At 33.4% G+C, this 24,282-nt stretch overlaps 1 protein-coding gene across 1 annotated transcript in view; it reads right to left on the bottom strand.

The window, feature by feature from the left end:
- NUP155 (nucleoporin 155) overlaps positions 1-24,282 on the bottom strand; it is a 49,705-nt gene that overhangs the window by 17,778 nt on the left and 7,645 nt on the right. The window contains exons 5-22 of the mRNA XM_027520033.1: positions 22,826-22,918; positions 21,821-21,987; positions 19,994-20,099; positions 19,105-19,178; positions 18,722-18,813; positions 16,669-16,766; positions 16,042-16,194; positions 13,874-13,974; positions 11,179-11,349; positions 9,543-9,653; positions 8,275-8,369; positions 7,440-7,528; positions 6,694-6,756; positions 6,033-6,180; positions 4,934-5,000; positions 3,783-3,898; positions 2,196-2,293; positions 217-347 (exon numbers count right to left, since the gene is read on the bottom strand). Coding sequence (XP_027375834.1) covers positions 217-347; positions 2,196-2,293; positions 3,783-3,898; positions 4,934-5,000; positions 6,033-6,180; positions 6,694-6,756; positions 7,440-7,528; positions 8,275-8,369; positions 9,543-9,653; positions 11,179-11,349; positions 13,874-13,974; positions 16,042-16,194; positions 16,669-16,766; positions 18,722-18,813; positions 19,105-19,178; positions 19,994-20,099; positions 21,821-21,987; positions 22,826-22,918 — 1,973 coding nt within the window. The remainder of the gene's footprint in view (positions 1-216; positions 348-2,195; positions 2,294-3,782; positions 3,899-4,933; positions 5,001-6,032; positions 6,181-6,693; positions 6,757-7,439; positions 7,529-8,274; positions 8,370-9,542; positions 9,654-11,178; positions 11,350-13,873; positions 13,975-16,041; positions 16,195-16,668; positions 16,767-18,721; positions 18,814-19,104; positions 19,179-19,993; positions 20,100-21,820; positions 21,988-22,825; positions 22,919-24,282) is intronic.

Here is a 24,282-nt window from a genome sequence, read left to right as displayed (position 1 = left end):
TAGTCTGTGGGCTTGCTAAGAGTCAGACATGACTGAGCGAATCTCAGTCTTCAAGTTATCATGCTTTAGTTCAATTTTCTCATTACATACTAATTTATCATAACCTAAATGCTTCCCAAAAGAATCCCTCCTGAATCTAAGTGCAAGATTAAAGCTTACTCAAAACAAGTTAACCACAATATTAATAGTATGATTTTAAGGAAAAAAATTTCCTACCTTCTGAAGTTCTCCTACAATAACAGTGAATTGATGTTCACAAAGAAGTTTCCATAAAGCCAGAGCCTGGTATGATTTTCGAACCAACTGCTGGATTGCCTGAAGTGAAATCTTTTCACTCAGTTGAGCCTCTAATTACAAAACACAACCAATGAAGTTTGCAAAATTTTATTTCAAGTAAGACAACACTTCATCTCAAATAAAGACAACCATAGTTAAGGGTGAGATCCTTATCGTTCTTCTGCAGATCACAGGGAATGATGATCATGAGTTGCTGAATTCATGGCTTTATCCTCTCACTATATGTAAGTGCTTCTGTGTGTGTGCATACATAAATAGTAAAAATGTTGCCATTTTGGACAACTTACACCATTGTTTTTTTCTGCTCAATTATATTTTCACAGGCTACTCATATTGATAAATGTAAGTCCAGTGCATTTATTTTAATTGCTGAGTATTCCACTATGTAGATTTTACTACAATTAGGTCCATTTTCCACCTGAAGGACATTTCTATTGTTTCCAATGTTTTGCTACTAAAACAGTAATGCTATAAATATCCTTAAAAAAGTTCTCCTTGAAAACACAGTCAGGTTTTGATGGGACTACTTTTCATATTAAGATGCACTAGAGAATCATGAAATCAATTCAGTCAGTCATGATAGCTTTTTTTCCCCTCCCCCTTAAAAAAGGAAATAGAATGAAAAAGGGGGAAAAGAATAGAGTACAAAATAGTCTTAGTTGTTGCTTAAAATTGTGTTCAGTTGTGTGTGTATGCTTTTCAACATCTGGGTCGTAATGTAAAAATTATTTCTTACTGTGAGGAAAAACGTCTGATAAAGACTACTCTTGCATATATACTAAGAAGTGAAACTGCTGGCTTTGAATACATATGCATTTTTAGCTTTTATTATGTATGATCAAATTGCTCACCAAAGAGATATTTCAGTGTATATGGCCAGCAATTTGAATGCTCCCCTTTGTAAAAATTCTTACTATTGCTTGTATTTTATCAAGCTTACCTGAAAAGAAGTACTAAAAAAAAATTTGCAAATACTGAACAGAAAACTGGATCTGGCAGGAAGGAAAGAAAGTCCGTTGAGACAAAAGTAAATGGCTGTGTCTTAATTGGCAAAGTTCTATAAGCCAGAATAACTGGCTTAAACAACACAAGGCAAAGAACTTTAAAAAGATAATTAAATGGCAGACAAAACTTAAACAATATTTTATTACTATTCCAGGTCACATCTGGAATAATTAATGGTTACAAGAACTTTTCAGTTCCTTTGCTCCTTCCTTAGCTGTTACTTTTTATAACTGATTTAAAAAAAACACACAAAAACGTAACACTTGATTCATATCGTAAGCGATGTAACAAATACCATTTCACACACATAAGGATAGATATTTAAAAAAAGAAAAGGAAAAATTACTGGTGATAATGTGGAGAAAACTGGAATGCTTTGTGTACTAGTGGTATAAATGTACAATGGTATAGTTGTTATGAAAAAGTTATGGTGGTTACTCAAAAAATTAAAAATAGAACTACACATAATCCAGCAACTGCAATTCTGGATACATAAGAAAATAATTGAACGTGGGAAGTCAAATTTCTATTTGTATACCATATTCATAGCAGAATTATAAAAATACCCCGAAGGGTGAAGGCAACCTAACTGGGATCCCACAAGCCGTGTGGTTTGTCAAAAAAAATAAATTAATTAAAAAGTAAAAAAAAAAAAAGGTACATATCATCATGTTTTCTGGTGGAAGAAAGGAAAAAAAATTATGAGCTGAAAGTTATGGAAATACAAGATGTCCATATTATACTTATGCAAATAACACTAATATTATTTTAATAAAAATATTCATTAACGCAAATGACCTTATCAAGAGATACCCACTGTTTTCTATTCAACTAATAAGACTCTTTACTCGAGTCATCAACATTTAACTGATCAATCAGAAGCAATAATTTACCATGCAACTTCCTCTGCAGCTCCTGTTGCATCTGCTGAGTATTTCCATTTTCAGGACGCATGAATCCTATCAGCCTCTGCTGTACTTTGGCAGCAGTACTGAAACAGAAATTCCAGAAAACATATTAAAAAGGTTGTGCAACTATTACCATCACCTAATTTTAAAGCATTTTTACCCACTTTCCATTTGCAATTCTTTTTTTTAAAATATACATTTATTTAATTGGAGGCTAATTACTTTACAATATGTTGTTCAAAATTATAAATAGCATTATACTACTAATAGCTTGACTATAATGGAATACCATATAGCCAATACACGTGGCAATAGGTAAAGAACCCGCCTCCCAGTGCAGGAGATGTAAGAGATGTGGATTTGATCCCTGGGATGGGAAGATCCCTTGGAGGAGGGCATATAATTAAAAGTTTACACTGTCACTTCAAATTAATTCACTGGGGGAGTGATGTGAATTTTTTACAAGTTTATATCATTTTATAACAACAAAAACTGTGCATCCTAAACATGTGTCCACACAAAAACTTCTACAGGAAAGTTCATATCAGCATCATTCATAATAGTCAAAAGCTGAAACACACAACACAGTAAATCAACTAAACTTCAAAAAACAAAAACATTTACAAAAAAGATAAAAGCTGAAACAAGTTAAATGTGTATCAAATGATAAACGGAAAAATGAAACCAAGGACTAACACACACTACATGTGACAATATTACACTAAGAGAAAGAACCCAAAACAAAAGGTCACATGTTGTCTATTTTCATTTACATAAAACATCCAAAATATGGCAGGTCCACAGAGGCAGAGAAGACTAGTATTTGTAGGAACTGGGGGACGGGCAACTTGGAGTGCCATGGACTCCACATGTTTGCACCACCAGATTCATATAGTGAAACTCAAATATCCAAGTGAAACAAAGTTAAAGTCCCTCAGTGGTGTCCAACTCTTTGTGACCCCACGGTCTGTCCAAGGAATTCTCCAGGCAATAGAGGAGTGGGTTGCCATTCCCTTCTCCAGGGGATCTTCCCAACCCAGGGATTGAACCCAGGTCTCCTGTATTGCATGCAGATTCTTTTACTTGGTGGTGGAGCCTTTGGAAGGTAATTAGGTCTGGATGAGGTCATGAGGGTGTAGCCCCATGATGAGATTACCACCCTTAGAAGAAGAAAGCAGAGAACCTTGGGTCTGGTTCTCTCTCTGCCACATAAGACACAGAAAGAAAGCAGCTGTCTGCAAACCAGGAAGAAGGTCCTCACCGGAACTTAACCATGCTGACACTCTATCTCAGACTTCCAGCCTCCAGAACTATAAAAAATAAACGTTTGTCATCTAAGGCAGTTTATGGTATTTTTGTTACTTCAGCTTGTTATTAAGATAGGAAATGACTGATAATGGGTATAAGGTTTCTTTTTGGTGTGATACAGCTGTTCTGGAATTAGATAATAGTTATGAAATTTTAACTTTATGAATATACTAAAAACCATGAAACTTTTTTAAAAGGACAAATTTTATAATATGTAAATTAAATCTCAGGGACAAAAGGGAAATAAATTTTACTTATTCTTACTTTGGATTTCCTAATGGTCCTCCAGTAAATTGGGAGTTTCTGTCTAGAAATTCTTGTAAGCCTTTCAGTTCTAGTAGCACTGACTCCAGCAGCTGGGAGGGAACACTACTTTCAATCTGAAAAAGAAGAAATATTTTCAAAAATGTAAAAACAATGAAAAAGAGTATCCATAAAAAACATATACTCTATATTCCCATAATTGAATATTGAATTTTAATTTTGAGGTACCTTATCTTCACAAACAGAAAAGTTATTCCTTATATTAATTTATACTTGGTGACCAAAATAAAGGGCTAGACACCCACATTCCACCCTTGCTGCTTTGGTTAATCAGGTATAACTTACAGACAGTAAAATGTACAAATCTTAAGTGAACACCTTGATAGCTTTTTACATCTTAAGAGTCACCACCCAGACTACAATACTGAATATTTCCAACACCCAAGAAAGTTCTCTATTGCCCTTTTCTAGTCATTAGTCATTCTATCTTCTAGGTAAGAAACCACTTTTCTTACCTCTACCAAAAAAAGTACAGATTGATTTTGCCTGTTCAAAATTCACATAAATGGAATCATATATTAAGTAAATACACTCTGATTTTTAGAACTGTGAATTTTAAAAGTATCACAGCTAAAAATATATTTGATATCTCTACATTGGAAAAAGAAAAAAGCTTAAAATAAGTTGCACACATACTTCATATTAAAAAATTTTTATTATTTGAATTTATGATGATACAAATTTCTGTTTCTTCACTCTGGAAAGTATGCCAATGCTTGGAATTTAGTGCTATGTTCATGGAGTTTGTAGGCATATAAGCAAAATATTAAACAGTAATTTTGAGCAATATTAAGTATTGGGACTGACTCTATTTAGCCCTATAACAATGTTACAAGGAAGATACACTCTCATTTTACTTTAAGTTATCAGGCTCTGATTGTCAAATTTACTCATCAGTTAACAAGTGACAGAGCTTGAGATGTAATTCAGGGGGTGAACAGTTTACTGAACACCTACACAAACACATACATGAAGGAATAATCATTGCATGCTGTTTATAACATTAAGAAATATGAGACCATCTACTTATCCACTGAAAATATAAACTGGTTACATAGAGATGATGGAATACTACCACACAACACACTTACTGCAGTGATCTCTCTGTTGCCACTCTTAAATACTCTCTCCACAACTAAACTAGCATCCCATATGTTTCTGGAAAAAAAAATGTTTTAATGATTATGCTATAGATGAATAAAAACATTACAATATGTAGTAAATCCTTTTGCTGTGTGTTTATTTAGTTTTTAAAGTGTGGCAATGACTTCATTTAACATTTCACTAAGTTATCTGAAAGAATAACAATAACAACAAAGAAAAAACAGGAAAACTTCCAAACTTGATGTCATTTCACATAATGAAATACTGCTGAGGAAAAATCAAAGACTCTGGGTAATAAGTTGTAAACAAGGAAGTTCTGAGTTATGAGTTCTGCACTGTTTCACATTTTTAAGCAAAATGATTCATATGAAAGCATACGTCTCAAATTTAAGAAAAACATAACCAGACATAATTACTTGGCTACAGCAGAATGATTGCAAAATGGCTGTAATTCTATACCTACTCCTGACACCTAGCCTCTTTACAATATGACTCTGATGCCTGTTTTATAACGAGGAGTCTACTTCCCATCTTTTGAACCTGGGGTGGCTCGGAGATGTCTCCTTGACAAGTAAACGAAGTGGAAATGATAGGCCAGTTCTGAGCCTAGGCATCAGGAGGCTCTGCAAGTTTCTACTCTCTCATCGAACCTTGCTACCACCAAGTCAATGATCTTTGACTAACCTGCTAGAGAATAAGAGAACAATCCAGCTGTCCCAGCTGAGGCCACTCTAGACCAACACACAAACAAAACCCTGAACATGTGCCAGAGAGTTCTGAGTAGAACTCTCTTCTACCTCAAGGCCGATTTCATATTATGGAGTGCTTTGTTACACTCCATGTTAATATACATAGATATATTTTGAAGACACATATACATATGTGAAACATAGTAACAAATATAACTTGATGGTTAGATAATAGAAAAGCTGAATGACAGAAAACCATCTTATTAACAGACAAGTGAGCTTAAACTATAAGTAAAATTTAGCAGGAATACGATGTTCCAAATTTGAAGCTAAAAATGTTCAACCGTACAAAATAGAGCAAGGTGAGCAATAGTTAATTATTCTATGAAAAACTTACCCCATGATTCGAGAAAAGTAAATGCAAATACCATTGTGTTTTCCAGAGTACACGATCTCTGGTCCAGCCATACAACTCATACTTGTGGCCTGAGTTGCCGGGCTTCCCAAAGCACACACTGGAGTAGACACGGCAGGAGGGTGAACACCTTGTACACACATAGGAAAATCAAATCTCAAAATTTAACCATAAAAGTTCAGAATTCTCAAAAACCCAAGTCAGTTGTACCTGAGCCCATAGGAAAAAACAGTTACAAAAATACTGAAATAAATAGTAATTTAATTTGATTTTCCTTGACAAGAAGTGAGACTTAGACTTGGTTAGGAACTCCCAAGTTGGCTTTCAAGTGTGGCAATGCAGGATGAAAAGGAAAGCAAGCTTGCAATCACTGCATCTTAATGGTGGGAGTGAAACAGGCCAGTTAGTTCAGTGCTGGTGATTAAATCCTGCTACTCACAAAGGGGCCTTTCTAGGTAGGCTAGGTAAAGGCATTCACAGCCAAATGCCAATGCTTGTTTGGATGCCACTTCTATTAAATCACATTATTTTCAGGGGAATAGGACAAGTTAATCTTCCCCACTCTAAGTGTTAAGAATAATAATTCATAATGATGGCTCCAGAAAGAATAGTAATAGCATCCTAAAACAGAGAAAAGAGGTACCTTGAGATGGTGTCCCTAAGAAGGATGGATTTGGATACAGAGTACCACTAGGAACAGGAGAACCTGAAAAGAAAGCAATATAAAGACTGATAAAATTATCTCCCAGTTTTTTGAATCTGATCAAAATCAGACACAGAAACTGCTTCTAAGTTTAAGAGTAAGGAGGGGCACCACTCATAATATATTCAAGAATTAGGGACCCATTTCCTAGCAATTTTCTAACAATTCCCACTTTGAAAAACACTGAGGAGGGAGTTTGTTATTAAATCACTCAACTTTTTCCTGCTGAATAAGTAACAAATGAGTTCTGTAAATATTACTGCTTACATCTTATTTTGTTTCCCAGTATACACTAAGGATTCACTATATATAATTCTAATCAGAAATCTATAGAATTATTCCCTAACAATCCAGTAGCAGAAAAGAAAACATAACAAAATTTTTTATCCATTAAAATATGTTACTGTGTGTGCTCAGTGTTTGACTCTTTGTGACCCCATGGACTGTAGCCCACCAGGCTTCTCTGTCCATGGTATTTTCCAGGCAAGAATACTGGGGCAGGCTGACATTTCCCACTCTTAGAGGATCTTCCAGACCCAGGGATCAAACTCACATCTCCTGTGTCTCCTGCCTTGGCATGCAGATTCTTTACCACTGAGCCACCTGGGAAGCCCTAAAATATGCTACAAAGCTTTTAAAATTCAAGCTCTGTTAGAAATAGTTTCATTTCAGTGTTTCATACTCACTAGAGTAGACAGGAGAGCCCAGGATGGGACCGACATTACTCGGAGTGGGGAGAGTGGTTGGAAATCTCATCTGTGCTTCACCACCGTACCTATTTTTATGACAACAGGGGCTGAGTTTATTCAGTGAAACTATCCATCTTAAAAGCTGGACTTGTTTCAAGTCCTGCTTAGCTTCAGGATAAATGCTTTAAACGTTAGTGACTTCAATGCATCATGCTGACAGTGAAATACACACATAGATACCTAATAAAATACTTATTTAGTAAATGTTGACTTGAAACTGCTACCAAGAAGAATTATAAGGAACTCTGGAAATTTCTAAAAAAGGGTCTGTGAAGCATAGAATTTATTTAATGAGTGTATGGTACTATAATTCCCACACTAGAATTATGGTTAGACTACCCAAAAATTCTTTTAAAAAAAATTGCATTTTAAATTTATTCTTAGCTAAATATTTTCCAAACAATATCTCTTTGATACCCAAGTTTTCTTGAAGTGATGCAGAATCTCTCCATGCAAATGATACACATAGAGCAGAATTGGTATAGTCTTAGAGGAAGTAGAAAAGACAAATGAGAGTAACTGAGGTAGAAAGAAGATCAGACAAAAGAAGTTGGAGAATCCAGAGAAAGGGTTACAATGCATAAATTATGCTCAAGGTGCTTCCAGGTGTATTATCACCTTTCCAGATTTCATCTTTTTGCAAATAAATTTTACTAACTTGTCTATATGGTCACTTAAATGTTTACTTTAAAGTTAATGTGTAACGACCACATTAGCCAATGCATCCATTAAAAAAAAGTGGCCAAAAACAAGAGAAAAGGGACACACATACCTGAAGAAAGCCCGAGTAGCCCAAGCAGATACTTCTCTGTCACAGGCAGCAGTGGAACAAGCAAGAATAAGGCAAGTTGCACAAGCTTGGTCTTCCTGTAAAAAAAAAAATTATCTTCCCTTAGAATAAACATAAACATTTTGAATGAAGTTTTGTTTACTGCTGTATCCAGTGTTTAAATCTGTGTACAGAGCAGGTACTTGATAAATATTTACTGAATGAATCAAAGCAGCGGGTATGAAAAAGGAGAAGTAAACACTATTGGTCTTAAAGTTTCTCATAGGCACCACTATTAAAGGATGTTCTCTTTTTCTTTTTATCTAGATTCTATTTTAGTTTCTGGTGTAGTCACCTCCTTTTTTTCTCAAGGTGTTTTAATCTTTTAGAAAACAACAACAGCTAACATTTATTAAGTACCTGCTATCTGCCAGGCACTATTTTAAGAGTTTAGAGCATATTAATCTCCACGTTACATATTATAATTTAATACATATTTTACACATGAGGAAATGGAAGTCAGAGAACTCAAGTAATCCACTCGGATGGTGGAGCTGGTTTGAATCTAGAGTGTGTATATTTAACTTTGGTCTGATATTCCTGACTTTAAGCATTCCCAGTATTACCTCATCACTTCTAGTTAAGGTTTTAAAATACTAAAGTCCCCATCACTGTTACCCCAAACTTTTTCCTCATGTCATTAAGAAAAAAAAAAAAAATTAAAAGTTATTTATCTGTAAATGTCTTATCCTTTATTTTACTTTTTTAGAAAACTTTCTATTAATATTTTGTATTGTGGTATAGCCGATTAACAAAGTTGTGATAAATTCAGGTAAAGAGCAAAGGTACTCAGCCATACATATACATGTATCCACTCTCCTCCAAACTCCCCTCCCATCCAGGCTGCCACATAACACTGAGCAGAGTTCCATATGCTATAATGCAGGTCCTTGTTGGTTACCATTTTATCCGTATTTATCTATAAATGTCTTGTCCTTTAATAAAAATACATTTGTCATATAATTCAACCATCACGCTCTTACTAGTACATTTTAATAAGAATTTATCAACAGAATAGAAAATATGAGCATTTACCATAATAAACCTTATAGCGTATTAATCCTATTCCCAAACACCAGTACATATATGATTAAAGCAAAGAAGGAAGACTAGTATTAATCCCAGCATTTTGATCCTAACTTATATAAAAGGTAGCTATCATTCTCATTGTTTAAAATATCAGCACATTAAAAAAAATTGCAAATAATTACCTGATGTAATTTAAAGAATCTTTCAATCTCTTCTCCATCTCCACCCACATTACTCACAAGTAGATGCCTCAGTTGATCCACAGGTCTAAGTTTATGAAACATAAGACTCCCCTAAGAAGTTAGATAAAAAGATGAATAATAGATTTACTAAGAATGGCTAGCAGCAACGGACCCTATGTTAAAAAAAACAAAACAAAAAAACTTCAAGAACACAAAGTCCACTGGTCAAAAAGATCATCTCATCTACATTTCAACTCCCAAGCCACCCTAGATCTATATGTATCCATATGGAAAATTTAAAAAGTGAAGCTTTATAGACCTTTAGCTAATGCACAGTACTACTACATGAATAGTCAGATAAGTGGAACAAAGTAGAAAGTTCTGATACAAGCTCAAGTAAATACTAGAATTTAATATATAATAAAAGCTGCCCCTCAAACTAAAGGATCAAAATTAGATTATCCATTAATCACAAAGGCACAAGTACATCCACTTCAGAAAACACTGAAGCTGAATCCATATTCATACCTAAACCAGGATAAATTCCAAACAGAAAGGACAAAATAAAACTACAACAGAATAGTACTAAAAGAAACTATGGGTGAATGACTTCATGAACTTAGAGTGTGGAAGCTTTTAAAAAAAAAAACAAAAAACTGTAGCAGAAATCCCCCAAAATAACAGAATATTTCAACTACTTATAAACCTATTCATATGGGGAAAAAAAAACCTCAATAAAGAAAATCAAATGACAAACCAGGAAAAATGTTTGAGCCTAAATCACAAAAAGTTCCCTTAAATATATAAAGAGTTTCTATAAATCAAAAAGACAAACTTAATAGAGAAGTAGGTATAGAATCGGAACAGACAATTCACAGAAAAATAAACACTAGAAAAGACCGACAACCTCACTCTTAATAGGATGGAGTACTGTACTTGTATAGGATGTAAGGAAATAGGCACTCAACAGTCACCGATGGTGACTGTATGTATACAGGGAAACCAGAAACATCTTTCAAACTGATAAATACTTTTTAACCCAGAAGATGCAATTCTATAGCTCTACTCACACATGTGAAATTATATATGCACAAGTTTGTAGCATTAACAGCAAAAGATGATCCATTAACAGGGACCTAGTTAAATATGGTACATCCATTAAAAAGGAATGCCTTTTAAATATAAAACAGAATGAGAAAGTCCTAATATCAATATGGAAAGATGTCTAAAATATTTCTTTGAAACATAAAAAGCAGCACATATGCCATTATTTGTTTATAAATATATTTGTATCGTTGGTATATCTATAACGTATCTCTAGAAAGATACAAACTCTGATGACATGGGAGTCTGTAAGGAGGGGACCCAAACCAGAAGGGAGATTTTATTGTGTATACCCCTCGGTTTACCACTGGAATTCTGTCAATGCATTAGTACTCAAAAAATAAATACTAAAAAATGTTGTATACTACTTTGCATTTTTGGTATTTATAACTATTCCTGAAGAATATTTTAAGAGTAAACATTCCTAAGTGCTTAAGTAAATGACTCTATTAAGCAACTATCACAGAATACTTGGACAAAAACGTTAAATATGGCTTCTTTTTGTCTCTGCCTTAACAGGATATGCACGTACCTGTGCTGAGAGGAGAACAAACTTCTTGGGAGGCAACATATGCTGCTGTACAACAACTGGTGAGTCAGTTATTGGAATATGATCCTTATTTAAGGGTGTGATAATCTTATCTACTTTCAACTCATCTATTGCAGAAAGAGCCCAGGAATGACCATCAACACGAGTAGTCATCTATGTAGAAGAAATAAATTTTTGTATACATATAATTAAAGTTACATAAAGCAAAATCTTCTAAAAAGGATAGTCTTTGAATAAATGTAGGATTTAATAAATTAATAATAAATTAGGATGAATATTCTCAAAAGTCAGTATTTAATTTTTTAATACCTATTATTTTGATTGAGCATCTTCTATGATAGTAAATAATCTTTTCATACCAGAAGAAAAAGGCAAATTTTTCTTAAGATAAACTAGATATAGTATATACTATAACTACAATTTTTTCAGTAACCAAAGACTATATACCTTCTACCTTCTTTCCAGGGTGAACTGATCTACACTGGTAGGGTTCAGTGCTCAAATTTCCTGACACATGGTTTTGCTCTCTTCTGAAGGTATATTTGCTTTCTAAACTAAGATATTCTTTTTAAAAAAGTATCTTGGTCTTCTAAAATACTTTATTATAAAAAATTTAAAGCATCAATAAAATGTTGAAAGTACACTGTATGTCCATATGCCTGATACCCAGATTCAACAACTGATAGCATTTTGCCATATTTGGTTTCTTCTTCCTATATTTTTTGAATAACTATTTGAAAGTTATGAATATCATGTCACCATTAAATATTAATATATTTGCATGCATCTCTTAAAAATAAGGATGTCCTCTTACAAAACCATAAAACTATTCTTACATGTAAGAATATTAACATTTCTCTAATACAATCTAATGCCCAGTCAATACAGAATTTTTCCACGTCCTAATGTCTTTTATAGCTGTATTGGGGAGACCAGAATTTGATTATTAATGTTCATGAGCTATATTTACATTTGTTTTTTAAGTCCACATTTGTTTGAGAACTCAAGTATACAGATGAAGTGATATGATGTACTGACATTGAAGTCGCTCAGTCATGTCCGACTCTTTGCAACCCCATGGACTGTAGCCTACCAGGCTCCTCCGTCCATGGAATTTTCTAGGCAAGAGTACTGGAGTGGGGTGCCATTTCCTTCTCCAGATCTTCCTGACCCAGGGATCGAACCCGGGTCTCCAGCACTGTAGGCAGACGCTTTACCATCTGAGCCACTATGATGTATAGTACCTATTTTAAAAACAAAAGCAAATAATAGCTAACATTTATCGAGTACTTCCTACGTGCCAGGTAGTATTTTGAGCACCCTGAACACATGAACTCATTTAATCCCACTCTCACCCCACAGAGGTAGGTACTATTAATATTAAAACTACTACAGATGAGGAAATTGAGGGCCAGAGACATTTAAATCCTTTGAGTCACTGCCCTGAGAAAATGGAGCCAGATTTCAAACCTGCACCCTCGAACACTGTGCTCCCATCAAGACATGGTTTATATCCTGAGTTCTGAATCCTTACAGTCTATCACAGAATGAGGCATACACTATGTGCTCAGTAAACCCTAAAGGATAAAGAAAAGAATTTGAGAAAGGTGCTCCTTGTCGCTATACCTACCTGCCTTTACCCCAGTTGCTTAGGCCACATCAGAAACTTGGAAGAGCCCATTCAAACCATGTTCCCCCTTCCCAGGATTGGGGTCTTCCTCCATCCACCTACACACACATTCTCCTACTTCCCCTGACAAGAAGATTCAGTTTTAGAATAACCAAAAGCAGGCAGTAACAACTAGAGCCAAAATGCCTTTAAAGAGATGGCTCCAAAGAGACTCTCAGACATTCAGACCCTAGTGGGGGTTGGTTGATCTGCCTTGATCAGCAGCCTCCAGGTACAGGTAACAGGAGATATGTGAGGGCATCTAGGAGGACAGATGGAAGTGGAACAGGGGACACTCAGAGGAGTGAGCATCTCTGGCCTCTTCTCAGCGCCTTCAGGGCTGGGATGAGTGGCCCAGATGTGGGGCTGGGCCAGGATGTGGCCGCTGGGCCAGGCGGGGGCCACATCTTTCTCCCAGGACCTCTCCATTGACTTCATGGAGTATGTGCTAATATTTACTTTTAAAACACAATTATGTGTTTGTGTATATACATTTGTATATGCGGGAAAAAGAGATCCACAAGATGGAGTGAAGGGTAATTCCTTAATGTGGGATTCAGTTTACCATTCTATTCTCGCATATGTTTGAAATTTTCTATAATTAAAAGAAAAAAGTTAAATATTTAGATGGAACTACAAATTAAAGAGATCATAAGAATAAAATTCTAAGTCATAACTAAAATAGATGGCCTCATAATAACTAAAAATATATTCAAATGGGACAAAGATAATGTCAGAAAGATGTAGTTATTTTCAGGTACCTTATGAAAATATTCTAAACGGGTTCCAATGTTTTCTTTAAAGATTTTTTTACTGAGTACCATACTGACTTCTCATCTTAGGAAAAACAAAGAACTAACAGTATATACTTCTTTTCAGTAAGACTGCTAACCATATAAGATTATTAGAAGCAAACAGTAATAAATCAGAAGATAAAAGCTTCTCATAATTTTGGTTTTCATTTAAAATTATGTAAAAAATTCTTTAAAATCTCTCAAGATAACTCACCTGAGTTTCCATCATTGGCTTTTGGAAAGGAAATGTATCATGGTTGACACACCACAAAATATCATTATCTTCATTTTCTGAGGCTGCCATCAGCAGAATACCTAAAAGTTTAATACATAAAATCTCATTATAGGATGTCAAATACACCTCCACAATAATCGTAATAATGTTAGTAACATTATATGGATACATAAATATACATATTAATCTTTATAAGTAAATAAGTTGCAAAATAAACAAAAAATAAATCCTCTAAAAGGACATATAATCACTGCTAGGGTAGCATCACTAAATGTTCTAGACTGTAAACATTATTTCTTTCAGATAAATACAACTCATTTGTACATTTCTAAAGTTAGTATATGTTTACAATAAGCTTATTAATTTAATTACTATATTTTAAAAAGTATTTAGTACATAAAAAATTGTTGACTTACAATCAATGGTATGTAATATTCAGTGAAAGAGAGTTCATGTACTGTTTAATTTAAATACTCCATGAATAAAAATGATGAAGTTACTAGTGGAATGGCAGAGATAAATGTACTATGAAAGAATTACCTAAGCAATATTAGCTGACATTATAGTTTGGTTTTGAAATATGCTTTCCTAAGCTCAGTTCCAATTCCTCCCATTGATTTGCTCCCTTCATTCTGATTTTAGTGATATTAACCTTGAGTCCATTGGCTGACTATAAGTGATGGGATCCTAATTAATTATTAAGTTATATAACTAGCTTGTAAGAAATTGAGAATAGTTTATATCAAGTAGCAAGAAAATGTTTTCTTAAAATTAGTGTATAAAGTTTGAAAAACTGAAATTTGATTGTATCATGCACATAACTGAAACCACCATATTTTCCCTCACTAGATTTCTAGCTTTAAAACTTAATTCTATTTATGATGGCATCAAAAATAATACTTAGAAATACAGTGAAGAAATGCAAAATTTATAGTTTCTTACATATTACTATAAAAAATTAAAGGGGTTATAACAGAAAGATATCCCACATTTATGGATTTGAAGGCAATATTTATAGGATGGGAATACCCCTCAAATTCATCTATATTTTCAACAATCAAAATCCCATCTGCTTTTTTTTAGTTGCAGAATTGACAGACTGATTCTAAAATTTATATGACAATTAAAGAGTTCTAGAATAGTCAAAAGAATCTTGGAAAAAAATGTTGAAATGGGAATTTTAAAACTTATGACAAAGCAATAGTAATCACAGTGGGATATTGGCATAAGGATGGCAAAAGGACTTCTTATTAGGAACTCTTTACCCGTTAGCAGCTGAGTGACTGCTAATGATGAAACATTAGGAGTGATGAAAACATTCCGAAATTAGGTAACAGTGATGGTTATACAACTCTGTGAATAATCTAAACACTACCAGAATGTACACTTTAGAAGGCTAAATTTTATGGTATGTAAAAACTGTATCTCAATTATATGCTGTGAAGCTGCATGTTACAATGTATTTGAAAAAATTCCATTTGTAAAGGCAAGTTTCATTTGGGTGTTGAAAAATAAAACATTAGAAGTCATAGTAGAATAAGTACAGAAAAGGCTTTAAAATTATTATAAAATCAAAATAAGCTAACAGATGCTTTCTCACATTGGAGAAAAGCACACACAGGTTTTTCTAGTTTTGATGTTTAACTAGAATCTCATTTTTTAAAGTTAATTATGAATCCAAGAGTTCATCATCAAACTTTCATACTCCTGGATGCAAAATTCTCCATATCCATGAAGACATGGACAAATGGTATCAGAAAAGTCATTCAAGTTTTCCGGTTATAACCATCCTGAAAAAACAAAGTTCAAAGTCTGTCTCAATGGATAACACTGATTTTGACCAGTGAGTTCATATACAAGTACTTTTTAAGTTCAAAACAACTTAAAAAGTACTTAGATATTAAAAACTACAGTATTTATATATATATTTATATATATATATGAATATCATATGTCAATGAAAAAATTGACATTTAAAAAATTTGAAAAGCTAAAAAAAAAAACAGATAAAAAAACTGGATAAAAAAATCCAAAATTTTCTGAATTTTATTGGAAGTTTCCTTGTTATTTTCAAATGCCTCACAAGGCAATCTAATTTTAAAACTTTAAACATCTAATATTCCATCTGACAGTATTTTCGAATTTACCTTTACTATAAAGAGCTTTATGTACTTTTGAAGGCTTTTCCACAGTTGAAGATGCAGAGAATCCAGGAGGCAGGCGGACGTGGACCAGTGTCAGTGTATTAGGCCGTGCCAATGGCTGTCTGAACGGACAAGTGCTGAAATACAGCCTTACACCTGATCATGGAATAAAATTATCTGTCATTAACAGCAAATAAAAGATACAAGGTACATATGGTATTGAAGCAACTCCACAGAAAAACAGAGAATTCTGTTAAAGTCACATCTCATTTTCCTGACTGATCTTAAATCACCACGTACTGTACTAGCTGGAGTGGTTTCTAAGACAACACCACTTGAACCGGGAGATAAATCAACACATTTCACCAGAAAGAGTCTACAACTTTAAGACCAGACTCTGTCACTAAATATTGGCCACTTCACCTTTCAGGCCTGGTTTTACATCCATAAAATCAGAAGACAGAGCCTGAGGAATCTTTTGATTTTTCAAAAGCCTTCATTTTATGAATTATAAATATAGCTTGACAAAACAGATACAGAAATAGAAACACATTTCCAGTCATACATTTCCAAACCTGAAGATTATAAAGTTATCACAGTAATAGCACACAAATAAATAAAACAACATACCTGCATGTGTGACAGCCAGTAATTGACAGTCCAGTGATTCGGAGTTTTCAATCACTGCTATTTGAACAATTGGTTTAAAAACAGAACGATCTATGGTCCTAGAAGAAAGAAAAGCTGAACTTTATGTTTTAAATGTATCTACTAAATTATTACCAGGAACACATTCCACCAGGATTCTTACATGTTTAAATATGCTAAAATAGTTTAAGACTAGTTTTTAGAAAGCAATGCAACAGCAGCAAGACCTAACAAAACCCCTCGATTCTGTGTTTTTCATACTAACAATGTTAAGAGTAATCCTTTTTTCAAAGACCATAAGAGAAGGCTACGTCCATTGGGTAAGCAGGTCAACAAGTTGTTCTAGAACATTAAAATATCATTGCAAAGATTAAGAAGGGGAACAAGTGAACCTTTATAATGGAGAGCTCTGGTGAATACCATCTTAATCAAGTGTTAATCAATCAATAGGAAAATTGGAAAAAAAAAAAAAGAAAACTGGTATTATGTGCCTCAATGTAAGGCTCTATGAAGCTCACATCATGTAATACTAGTTAAAATAGTATTACCCTGAATCTATAAATAAGGGGAAAATAAGACAGATTCAGAAACTGGGATATGCTACTAATAACTTTCCTGTCCCGCCCTCCTAAATGTTAACATTTGAAAAGGGCAATAAGACGTCTTTTTTATATTAAAGAGACAAACTAATGACAAATGTAGCTCATGAGCTATGACTGAATGTGGAGAAAAATGTAAAGAAAAACAGCTATGAAAGATGTGGGAGACAATAATTTTAATATGGACTATACAATTAGAACATTATAAAATTATTCATTTTTTAGATGTGGTAATGATAATACAGTATATAAGAGCTTAGGATATGGAAAGTGAAGGACATAAGGATAAAAGTCATATGGTCATGTGTATGTGTGTGTTTGTGTGTGTGTGCACATGCTCAGTCCTATCTGACTCTTTGCAACCCCATGGACCGTAGTCCACCAGGTTCCTCTGCCCATGGGACGCTCCAGGCAAGAATACTGGCGTAGGTTGCCATTTCCTCCTCCAGGGAATCTTCCCTACCCAAGGATCGAACTTGCGTCTCCTACGTCTCCTGCATTGGCAGGTGGGTTCTTTACTACTAGTGCTATCTGGGAAGCCCCCATATAGGTCAAAACAGTGAGCAAATGAAGCAAAATGTTAACAGCTGGTAAATTTAGATAAAGGGTATATCAGTGTTCATTATGCTATTTTTTTATTTTTCTGTGGATGTGAAAAACTCTCCCAAAAAAAACTGGGGGAAGAAAAGAAAACTCTTCCTTTTAAATTATCTGCCTCAAGAATTTCTTGGTCATTGAGGAGCAAAGAAACCATGCTATCACTAGGATATCTGACCACAGCAGTGACCCAGACACACAGACAACAGAAGCTGAAAAGTCGGGTGTTATGTGAAGAAAATTTCTGCAGCTAAGTCAATTGTGACATATGCAAACAGCAGTGCACAGTGTCTGAAGACTTGGCTTTTAGGCTGAGTCTCAGCACTTATTTAGGAGTTTAGACCTCAGGCAAATTGTAACAGCTCTTAGTTTCAATTTCCCCAAGAAGACAGTGAGAATAATACAATTCTGAAATTCTGTGTTCCCAAATGGAACTTGTGTCACTTATCAGACCAACGAAATTACTATGTAGATGTGTTAAAAGGGTGGAGTATTTACAAACAGGGACACACTTTGAGATTTCTGGTTTCCTAGTCATAATATCTGTAATGCCTGCACAGACCATTCAGAGCATAATTTAAAACTCCAAGGAAAAACACAGGTCAAGGTGTCCTTTTCACTGAAAAACCAGTCAGTCCGCCTTATATTTCAAACCATCCAACTTAAGAACAAAAGGAAACATCTCTAAGAACTGTTTCCAACATAAAATAGAATGTCATTTCCTCCAACATTCCTTACCTTCTAGAGATATTTTGAAGGGGGAGTAGTTTTAGTATACTGCATATAACTAATATAATTATGCCCGTAAATAAAATGTCTGACAATAAGTTATATATTACCTAGCAATATTACCAGCAGCAGAGACAATAGAATTCTGTGACACTGAGGCAACTCTGTTCATTCCTTGTCCATCATGGCCCAAATCATACACCTGTGAATAAAAAATTATACCCACTTAAACATGATTATAAACTGTATACATTTTACAAATGATCTTTTAAATAAACTTTTCCTTTTTACAAGTCTTTTAATTCTGATACTTCATATAGGTAGGAAAACATTCAGAGATTTACAATTTCATAAAATTAGTGCCATAAGAAGTGGTTTGGGATTTTGTTTTAAAGCACAGACTTCATAAGAAAAGCCAAGAGTGACTAGGTCTTCTTTCTTAAAAACAGGGATATTCTTCCACTTTTATATGGTGGCAAAATATTAGTCTTACCTGTATTACTCCTTTCTCAGATCGTGTATATAAAATATTTCTTGAATTATCAACTGCAATTTGAACAATAGGATCTAAAAAAAAAAAATCCAAGCAATTAACAAATCAAACACAGTAGCTGCTTATAGCAAATTAAAACTGCTATTTTGTAGTTAAATCTTAGGAAAGTTGCACCAGAACAAAGCTAGGAAGCATTTAGGTCAGACATCATGTGAAAAAAAAAAAAAAGGCAAAGATCAAATACTGTGACTGGGCTAATAGCATCATAAATAAGTTTTTCTGTCTTCTAAATTAATTGTTTAAGCCAAACCAAAACCAGGTTTCAAATTATTCCTTCTTTTAACAAACATTTAATGAACATTTAGTTTACTATATGCTAAAAACATGTAAAATAGTTCTACCTGGTCTAGTCCTTCAAGAAACTTCTAATATATCATTGTTTAAAATAAATAATTTAAAAATTCAGTCATATTAACATTTTTAGGTGCTTCTATCTTACCTTACTGAAGCATTTAAAAATTACTTTACCTGACTATATCTCTCATTAAAAACTCAGATATATTCATTTTATGCTGGGAATTTCTTTTAGAGGGGGCAAAACATGTATTAAATCTCTGTAAGTCTAACTCTCTCATATACAGACATGGTTGGTTTAAGTACACAGAGCTATAGTAGACACACGTTCTAAGGTGCTACATTTATAGGAATTTGGGAATAAAACTCACGCTGTCTCTATGTTTTATCATCCCTTCTCCCTTTAAAAGACCATATAAATATACAACAAATTCTATTTAATACGGACTGTTTCAATTAAGAATAAGAATTTAAGAAAATGTTAGGTCAATAATTTGTTAAAATCTTTTGTTTACCAAATTTATTTTCTACTTACCATCTTCTGAGAATGTGAACTGTAGTAATGAAGGAACAAGGAAAGAAAGCGGGCTCTTTGAGTGGTTTATTTTCCTACATCTCTGGCTAAACCAACCTGCTTCTGCCTTAAAAGAAAAAACATGAAAGAAGACTTGTAAATGTAGGTAGGTACCCCCATCACAGCAACTACTATATACCCGTTTACAAGCATTCTCAAATTTTAGTGAAATGCCAATAATTGTAAATAAAGACATACTACTCAAAGTAAGTACTGAGCTTAGTCCTGTAATTAAAATTTTAAAAATGTGTTTAACTAAAATCACTGCTGTCAATTAAACCAGCTATGTCTATTCCAGCAACCTCAACACTGCTATGTTAATAAATTCACTTTATCTTAAAAATTTCTATTTGAAAGCAAGCAAGGAAATAATAGCCATAGTTTGTAAGTGTCAAAAGTACATAGGATAGAGGTATTTTTAACTCTTCACACTACTGCTAAATGGAAATTTAAAAAATAGTAGCCATCACCATCATAATCTACAGTCAGCCCCTCAATCATTGAGTTTTGCCATACTTAAATCGGTAACAGAACCTTTTTATAAAGTGAACAAAATCAAGAGAAATTGGGTAAGGAAGAGATGCAATGTAACATAAAAAACTAACCTCAGTTCTAAACCTATCTCTGCCATGAATTCCTTGTATGACTATGAGAACATTTGTCTTGTCAGTTTCTTACCCCTTAACTTATGAAAAAGGCAACAATATAGTTAAAGGGCGGGGAAAAAAGCAACTGGAGCAAAGGTATTTCAGAGTAGAGAGAACACGAATGACCAAAAACACATGAAAAGATGCTCAACCCAGCTAGTAATAAAAAACAAAACACTTTTCTTCTGATAGGTCAAAGTTAGTAAGTTTGAAAACGCCAGTGTTACAGTGAGGAGAGAGGGGAAAGGGATATGATCACAGAGTCTACAACTTGTAATAGGGAATAAGGAAAACATACAAGTTGAAATACATATACATGACAACACAACTATTAGAATTCTAAGTCTCCACACTAGAAAATATCTACACATGTGTTCAAGGAGGCTTGCAGAAGAACACTTATACCACTATTTGTGAAACATGCAATAAAAACCTAGAAGTCCATCAAGAAAAGAGCTGTTAAATAAATCATGTACATTCATTTTATGGACAATCATGCACCAATCACAAAGCGTAATATCTATCTATCTACCAGATACTGACAAGGAAAGACTTTCAAGACAAAATTAAATTAAAAAAGCCAATTATGGGGAATTCCCAGGGCAGTAGTTAGAACTCGGGCACTTTCACTGCTGGGGTTGGTTTCAATCCCTGACTGGGGAACTAAGATCCTGCAAGCCATGTGACTTGGCAAAAAAAACAACAAAGAAAAAAAGAAAAATGTCAATTAGGAAACAAAACATAAGCAATAATCCAAGTAAAAACATACACAGAAGTACACTATATGTTTATATATAAGTATACACACACACAAATACATACGCATAGATATTTAAAAACATATTTATAGGTATTCAAACAGAGAAGGCAATGCCAACCCACTCCAGTACTCAAAGATGTTTTATATCATGTTCTACAAAAACATATAAAGAATCAATAATGGCTGTTACCTCTGGGGAGAGGACTGGGTTTTATAAGTATAGTGTAGCCATGAAGGACTACAACTTAAACTGTATGTTTGACCACTTTCCATAAGAATATATTAATGTACTTATATAATTAGAAAATAAAGACAAAAACTTACCAATCCATACCCCATCAAGAGGGAGGAAAAAAAAATGTTTATAAATGCCATACTTACTTGATATGCTACTTCATATAAACAGCCATCCTTTCCAGCCAAGAAAATTCTGCCATTATCGGTGGAAGTTATTGTTAAAAGGTAAGTATTATCAGTAGGAAGAGAATATAAGGGATCTGGAAGCAACTGCATTCCACCACACATACTGTCATTGAGAACTCCTGAACCTAAAAGGAAGAATATAGGAATCACTTTACTAACTCTTTAAAAGTTTAACACAATCAGTGTATTGTCTTCAGAATTGATGTTCTTACTGAATTCATGATATGCTAAAAAATTTCAAAAATGTATGTAAAATGTACATTTTAAAATTACTATAGTCTGCTATAAACAATTTTATAATTCATGTTAAAATAGAATCTTCAGTATGTATGTATAACATATATAAAATATATAGCATATATATAGAAAACATAGTAAAACATCAAACAAAAAAACTAAACCAAAGTATTAAATTTTGCAAAAAAAAAAAAAGCCTAGGGATATGGCAGTAATAATCATTAATTATTTTTTTTAATCTCTTACCCTCCCAATATTCATTCATTGGAGTCTCCGAAATTCAATATTATCTTACCTAAAATGGTACTAGAATGCAAAAGAAACCACTGAATGTTTTTGCAATAAATTGATTGATAGCATCTTACTTTAAGGGAAAGAATAATGTATATTTCTGTGTTCCGTATGTTAAAATGGCCACTTAAAAAAAAAAAAAAAAAAGACATTGAAGGCATTATTGAAAAATTACTAGTGGCAACTATTTCTTTTCTATTACCCTTGTTTTACATTGGACATTTTAGAAAGGTACATTAACATGGCAAATAATCCAAAATAATTCTTTTGTGGAGTTACTAATCTGAAAGATATTATATCTATAGGAAAGTATTATTTTCCTAAGAGCAAAGAGCTCAGAAAGTTAACTTACTGAAAAAAAATAATTTTCAATTATAATATTAAATTGGGCAACATATTTTTATTTAAAAAAACACAACATGTGAGTTGCTATACCTGTTTGCAAATTAGTATAGCTGAGTCCAAGAATCACTATATCCACAGGGGTTGCCAAAACCAGGAGGTGTCGTACGTGAGGTTGGAAGATGCCTAAGATAAAGTAAACATGAGTTAGGCTCTATTTTCTGGAAAATACCCAACATTTAAGTATTAACAGAATATGGTCACTTTTAATATGAGCAAAGAATTGGACACAACTCAGTGACAAAATAACACAATAGATTAACTGGTATATGAAAAGTGTCAACCTAATTTAATGTTGATGTTAAAACATTACTGCGTTCATTTAAATAAGCAAATAGAAGTTAAAAAAAAAACTTGAAACAAATACTATAGCATTTAATGATATTTAAATGAGGGTTACATTATAAAACAGTTTAGGTTTATTAAAATTAAACTTCACTTCTATATTCATGTTCATAATCCTATTCACAAAACCCAAATGGTAGAAACAACTCAAGTTACTGTCAATTGATAAATGGGTAAACAAAATGTAGTATGTAATATATAGTGGAATATTACTAGGCCTTAAAAAGGAGATTCTGACATATGCTCCAATAGTCATGAACCTTGAGGACATCATACTAAGTGAAACAAGCCAGTCACAAAAAGATAATACTACATAATTCCACCCATATGAAGTTCATGGAATAGTCAAACTCACAGACACAGAAATGAGTTTATAGATGAAATAAGTTTCAGGATCACAGCCAGATAAATTCACAGATTCAGAGAAGGCAGTAAACCAAGTACAAAATATTAAAATGTTAATTCATGCTAAACTTCTGTTTAAATTTTAAATTTTAAAAGTCTGGAGTGGTATGAAATGGTACATGTACTCCATACTATAATATCCAGAAATTAGTGTGTCACGGATAAGAATAAAAGCAAATGTATCTTATGATAATGGACATCTTTTTGTATGTATTCATTTGGGTATTAAATGTCAGAAAACATAACAAAGCTTCTACCATCACTTGGTTTTACTTTCACTGATGAATACCAAGCGGGACAAAGGTCACAATTTTGTGTTTCAAGATTCACATCAATAAAGCTGAAGGACAGACATTTTACTAAATGACTTCAAAATATACCCAATATTTCAGAATTTGACTTAAAGGAGCTTGACATTTATGAAAATTTATCAAAGATAACACCTTTATTGTCCTATCAAAGACCTCCCATTTCAATTTTGTACTGAAAATTACTTTTGAGGAGAACAAAGTTTAACTATTTAAGATGGACAATTAGTATTTATTATGATAGCGGGCAGGAACAGCTATTGACTTTCATATGAACAAGCTCTTCAATGAAGAAACAAAATACAGAAACATACAGCACAGTAAAGGCTGCTATAAAATTCTATGTAAGGGAAATATATGTCCAATGCAATCACATAAAAACAGTGCATAAAACTGCACGTTTATATTTATGTGAATTAGTATAATTTCAAA

Source organism: Bos indicus x Bos taurus, chromosome 20 (genome assembly GCF_003369695.1).
Source record: "Bos indicus x Bos taurus breed Angus x Brahman F1 hybrid chromosome 20, Bos_hybrid_MaternalHap_v2.0, whole genome shotgun sequence".
In the NCBI taxonomy this organism is placed as follows: domain Eukaryota; kingdom Metazoa; phylum Chordata; class Mammalia; order Artiodactyla; family Bovidae; genus Bos; species Bos indicus x Bos taurus.
The sequence above is the reverse complement of the archived record's forward strand: the minus strand, read 5'-3'. Positions and strand labels throughout refer to the sequence as shown.